The following is a 6,466-nucleotide window of genomic DNA, read 5'->3' on the forward strand; positions in this document are numbered from 1 at the left end:
GTCTCACGTATAATTGACAGTGTTATCCTAACTAGGTGATGGGTTGTTGGGTTCACACTGGCATCCTTTCTCATAACAACATAACCTCCCCATGTAGGTCTCATGTGAATCCATATGAATGATACTATTCTCCAAATCCTAATTGGTGTGGAGCCCAACACAAGCGCAAAAGGAGAGCCCATGTGAGCCCCCGGCCAGAAAACCAGAAGTGCTCAACTTAGCACTCAAATTCTGAAAAAAAAAAAAAAAACCCCTCCCCCGCTTTCAGTCATCTACTCCTCTCGGCTCCGTTGGTTCTTTTTCGCTATCTCAGTTTTTTCTGATCTTCTCTCTCTCTCTTTCGGTACTCAGTACACCAGAGAGAGAGAGGGAGAGAAGTAATGGAGGAGACATCAGGAGCGTCTCTGCCATCAGGGCCTGATGGTAAGAAGAGGAGGGTAACCTACTTCTACGAGCCATCAATAGGGGACTACTACTACGGCCAGGGCCACCCAATGAAGCCCCACAGAATCCGAATGGCCCACAACCTCATCGTCCACTACTCCCTCCACCGTCGGATGGAGATCAACCGTCCCTTCCCCGCCGGCCCCGATGATATCCGACGTTTCCACTCCGACGACTACGTGGAATTTCTCTCCTCCGTCACTCCTGAGACCCTCCACGACCACACCCATTCACGGCACCTCAAGCGCTTCAATGTCGGTGAAGACTGCCCAGTCTTCGACGGCCTCTTCCCTTTCTGCCAGGCCTCCGCCGGCGGTTCCATCGGCGCCGCCGTCAAGCTCAATCGCGGCGACGCAGACATTGCCCTCAACTGGGCTGGTGGATTGCATCACGCCAAGAAGAGCGAGGCCTCTGGTTTCTGTTATGTCAACGACATCGTTCTTGGTATCCTTGAGCTTCTTAAGGTCCACAGGGTAAAGCCGTAAGCCCCCCAACACAGATTCTTTACAATTTTTCTTCTTTTTTGATCATTCATTTCCGTCCATTATACTGTTTTATGATTTGTAAGGTTTTCCTCCAATTTCTGTATTGTATTATAGTTGAGGTTTGTTGGATCACAAACATCAGAAAATAAATGTAGCCTTTTCATCTCGCGTCGTCTTTGTTGCCATCTCAATCTACCTGGGTTGCACTCCACTGGTGATTTTCATGTTTGAAATCTGTAGAGATTATTGGTCACTCCTGCTATTTGTTTACTCTGTTCTTCCTTTAATTTCAATGGTTATTGTTTTTCTCTGAGGTCCAATGGAATTGTAATTATGATCAAGTGATATATTGGTCGGTTTGTTGGAAAATGGGGGAAAAGAGAGGTGTATAAACTTAATTATGAGAATCTTAAGTTTTATTATTTTTTTGTATAAAAGTTGATACTATTTAGATTTTCCATTTCTATTTAGCATTAACATTTATAAACTTCAGAAATTATTTTTATCAGAGTGTATATATAAATAATGAAACTCATTAGCCTTCAAAGGCTGCGGGTTTCAGTCCACAACCTAAATTATGAGTCCCATTTGCTTAAAAAAATAATCTGGTTGGAAGGCTGCTTCTTCTTTTGCTCACTCCTTTCTTTCTCTCTTCAAACTTGCTTGATCGGTTTCTCAAGTTTAAAAGTGATTGACCTGTGCTATTGCCTTTGGACAGCGGGTGTTGTATGTAGATATTGACGTCCACCATGGAGATGGAGTTGAGGAGGCATTTTTCACAACAGACAGAGTCATGACCGTTTCTTTTCATAAATTTGGGGACTTTTTTCCTGGAACAGGACATCTGAAGGATATAGGAGTTGGGACTGGGAAGTACTATGCTCTTAATGTCCCTCTAAATGATGGAATGGATGATGATAGTTTCCGGGGCCTGTTTCGGCCTATCATTCAGAAAGTCATGGAGGTTTATCAGCCAGATGCAGTAGTTCTCCAATGTGGGGCCGATTCCCTGTCAGGGGACAGGTTGGGGTGCTTTAACCTGTCAGTGAAGGGCCATGCTGACTGCCTTCGTTTCCTTAGATCCTTCAATGTTCCCTTGATGGTCTTGGGTGGGGGAGGGTATACAATCCGTAACGTTGCTCGTTGCTGGTGCTATGAGGTCTTTGCATTTCTCTACAGCTAATAACTTCTGATCTGTCATTGATGTGGTATGAGGTCTTTTGAATTCAAGCTTTTCATTTTCATGTTGCAGACAGCTGTTGCCGTAGGGGTGGAACCTGAAAATAAATTGCCTTATAACGAATACTATGAATACTTTGGCCCTGATTATACTCTTCATGTCGAACCAAGCAGCATGGAGAATCAAAATTCACCAAAAGATTTGGAGAAAATGAGGTAAGCTGCCAGTAGCTTCACTATGTATTCTGGACCATGCGATAGTTAGCTCTAGAGACTAATCTCTTGAAAGTGCTACAACTTAAGGCTTCATTAGAAAAAAAAAAAGAAAAAAAAAAAGGTTGAGGCATTCAATGATAATGTCTTGTGATCGAATTGTTGAATTTATAACAAAATTTAAAGAGAATGAAGAAAATGACCGATATTTTGGTCCCTTGTGATGGGGATAATCTTTAGGATTCCTTAAATGAGAAGCCTACCCATTTGAGTATAAGTTACTTTGGACAGCTATATTCTGTCAGTATCAACTTCTTAGAGACCAACAAAACCCTGATGAGTCTTACCCCATTAATGCTTTGACAAGCATTACTCCAATGACCTAGTTTAACTGCCGGTTGCCAGTCAAAATCAGACTTCTATGTTCTCTACATGAAACACCAAACGACACTGCTGTTGTTATGTGTGATCCTAACCCTGGAGAAACATAGAGAGATGACATGTCAGGTTGTCAGCCATGCTGCATTCAAATAAAAGATGCAGTTTTTTCTCTTCTGCATTGATAACTTCTAAACTACTCCCCCACCTTAGCAAAGCTTCTTTTTAATACTCGGGCACTCTTGACAAGGCTGGGAACATCTGTTTGTCTATGTCTGCAAATTGGAGATGTGACTTGTTTGATGCGGCTGTTGAATTACATTGTCAATTTGAGTATTACTAGTTGGAATAGGGACTATTGGTCGTTTAAGTAAGGGGAAAAAGGGGGAAAAGTAAGCTGCTTTACTTATTCGGGATTATAGTGGACCACTGAAAACCATTTTTTTCGGTCTTAAAGAAGGACTTAGTTTTGTTCATTAATCTATTGAGATAAGTAACAGTGAGAAAGAAAGTCCTAGACTCCAACATAAGTAACAAGCAGGTGTAATATAGAGACCATACCAGAAGGAATGTATATTCAGTGGATTATTTTTTATAAAGGTACAAGAAGTTGAATTAATCCAAACTGCATGTAGATGCATAAATTATCCACAGTGAAGTTTGAATTCTAAATATAAACTGTGTTGATTAAGATAACCAATGATGCAACTGATTGTACCTCAGGGCAACAGTTAGAACCTAAATGGAGCAATATTAATGATGATTTATGGGTCAAGCTCTCTATAGGACGGGAATATCTTTTATATTTTAGATGGTATTGCATCTGATATTTCTGTCCTCCTTTGTCTTGTTAATGTGTTGAAATTTTTGTTCTTCTGGTTTACATCAAATTTTTACTGGGTGCCTAACTTTTTGACTGAAAAGTGTAAAATTTTCCTTTCTAAGCTAGTTCAGAGAGAGTTTTCAACCGTAAATCCGGTGATACATTGTAATTTCTGGTCTGCCAATTCATTTTAACATCCTTAACAGTACTGCACACCCCTCCTCACCCGCCTCCCTCCCAAAAAAAAAATAATAATAAAATAATAATAAATAAATAGAGGGAGCCATCTCTCCATGGTCACCTGTTTTGCCACATGGTATGATTGGAAAGTTTTGAAATTTTTTGGAGAGATAGATCCCTAGGTTCCCTGCTTAACATGTCGAATTTCAGCCCAAAAAGATTTTTCCAAGTGGCAAAATAGAGCTTTGAAAATTCAAGATTAAGGGGGAGAGTGCAGAGTAATGGTTGGAATACTGTATTCATGCATGGGGGGATGCATGCCAATAGACCGGGGGTTTATATGGTTGAATGGATGTCTGAAATTTGATAGGTGGCCTATCCAGACTGTCCTGTCTTATTCAACGGTCAGACTTGCCACATCAGCCTGCCATGTGGCAGAATTAGGGGTCCCATGGAGATTTTCAGGAAACTCTTCATATAATGCATTAACACCAATAACTAATGTGCTTGTACAGGAATGTGCTGTTGGAGCAACTTTCAAGAATAATGCATGCTCCTAGTGTACAATTTCAGGCACGGCCACCAGACACTCAAGTTCCAGATGAGGTGTTTTTCCATTAGTCAAACTCCTTTATTATCGCTATCTTTTCTCCATCATGTTTTCGGTGTTGATTACTGGAAGAACTGGTTGGATATAGGGAGAGGAGGACATGGATCAAAGACCAAAACCGCGCATTTGGGGTGGTGAAGATGTTGGGTCTGAATCGGAGGATGATGAAAATCCTCAATATGACAACTCCGATGTAGTTGATCAGTCTCTGGCAGACATCGGCACAAGGTATTACTTTATGTTTCAACATTCAACTGTATGACAATAGAAGGTTGCTCCATTCTTTTGTTGCGTTCAGGGTAGCCCTTCTGAAAAAGCATCGTCTTCTATCCCATTTGATGATCCATCCTGTTAGCCTTTGTCCATGGTACTTGCGCAGAGGTTTCTAGAGGTTGCATTTTCAGAGTTTCTTTTAGACTTGAACCGGAAAACTGGACTTAAAACTGAGCTGCTTGATTTCTTCGTACACTTAGTAAATACATGGAAACTTGTTACAAGATAATTAATATAGAATCAACTTTCTTTCTTTCTTTCTTTGGTGTGGGTTGGGGTGTTGGTTGTTGAACCCATCAGTTTTGGACCTAGTCCTCTGTAAAACTCTCAGCAACCCGTACCCTCGGTTACATATTTAATATATGAATGGTTTTTGGGTTTCCCATTTTTTTCATTCTTTCATCTAAAATCATTCTCTCTGATTTTCAATCCAGAGAAATCAAAGAAGAAATAGAAGAGGAAAAAGAAGCCAAAGAAGAAAATCTACCCTCTGCTGAAATGGCTGAAGCTCAATAGATCCTGGTTCAAGTGCGTCTCCAGATGCTTCTCATTATTGGATTGTCGCTTGATCAAGGTCTACCATCCCACCACAGATGTACTCTCTTATGCTCGCTTTACCGGCTTTTCGATGACTTTTGCCATTGGAGGTAGGTATTCTCAGATCAAGACACTGCTTCTTTTTCCCCAACCATTTTGGGGTTGCAAACGAAGTGCAGATTATATTGGTGGGTATAAATCTACAGATTATCCTAAAAACATTATATTAAAACTGTCGTCGTCCTAGTAGTAATTCACTTTTATGTCCTAGAGATAATGTTTTTCCCTTTTCATTTTGTTGATGGAAATTAGAATTTGAGTTTTAACTGCATAGAATAGATATTGCAGCTAAGAAGAGGCCTTCCTCCTTTTATTGTCCAAAAGCTTGAAGAAATCCTTTTTGTCCCTTCTTGACTTGTAATGCAACAAGTAGCTGAAAATTGTATTTTTATAATAGTTCCTTTACATTTGGTTGGGTCCATGTCAAAAGTGCTCTCCATGATGCGTGGTTGCTATCTTGACTGAAGAAAAGGAAAAGAAACAAACATTTTCTTCCATCAATTGTTTCATTGCACCATGAAATTAAGAGAAAATCTTTGACAAATTCCATCATTGTTGTTTGGCTGTCAAAGAATCGCAGTTAGCCAATTAGTTATTCCTCACTTCGTGAAAGGAAAATTATGAATCACGTATAACCAAATATATTTTCCATGTTTTTATCTACACAATGGATGACACAAAATTAAGCGTAACCTTTCCCAAAAGTGATTAATTTTTCCCCAGATTTTCGAATAAGCAACCAAACAATCTGATCTGGGATCTCTCCTTTTCCTTTTCCACATGAGGGATTACAACCAAATGCAGAATTAGTGACAGTCGGCCTCGTTATGGTGCAATTAATGGACGTTGTGTTTGGGTTAAAGATGCAAGTAGTTTTGATATACTCGATGCATCTATTGAAATAAATCCTCATCAAAATACAACTTCTTTACCTCTCCCGCAAATTTGCCCAAATAGTAGTTTTATTGAAAGCCAAAAGCACTATCACATTCCAGAATGGATGCATTCTTGACAGTATTCCAGGATTATGAGAATGGGAAAATAACACAATCCAGAAAGTGTTCTTGACCCAGAATGCATTTCGAGAATGCATATGCCAAACACAGCCTCAAGGTTGCACTCAGTGAATCAGTTACCTTCAAGTCCTCTCCCCTCAGCACTCCAGAGTTTGAGAAAAATAAATCAGATAAATCAGACTGATCACTATCATTCAACTCTACTGTATTCACTAGACTTTGTTCAAAAACCCCGCACCCCCCACCCCCACCTAAAAAAGGACAAAAA

At 40.0% G+C, this 6,466-nt stretch overlaps 1 protein-coding gene across 1 annotated transcript; it reads left to right on the forward strand.

The window, feature by feature from the left end:
* Positions 1 to 224: 224 nt before the first annotated feature.
* Positions 225 to 5,603, forward strand: LOC122088299 (histone deacetylase 6). The gene is made up of 6 exons (XM_042657509.1): positions 225 to 917; positions 1,648 to 2,088; positions 2,182 to 2,324; positions 4,218 to 4,308; positions 4,401 to 4,540; positions 5,020 to 5,603. The coding sequence occupies exons 1-6, from the start codon at positions 381 to 383 to the stop codon at positions 5,099 to 5,101; spliced, it is 1,434 nt and encodes a 477-aa protein (XP_042513443.1). The 5' UTR covers positions 225 to 380; the 3' UTR covers positions 5,102 to 5,603.
* Positions 5,604 to 6,466: the final 863 nt, after the last annotated feature.

This window comes from Macadamia integrifolia, chromosome 9 (genome assembly GCF_013358625.1).
Source record: "Macadamia integrifolia cultivar HAES 741 chromosome 9, SCU_Mint_v3, whole genome shotgun sequence".
NCBI classification, from domain to species: Eukaryota; Viridiplantae; Streptophyta; class Magnoliopsida; order Proteales; family Proteaceae; genus Macadamia; species Macadamia integrifolia.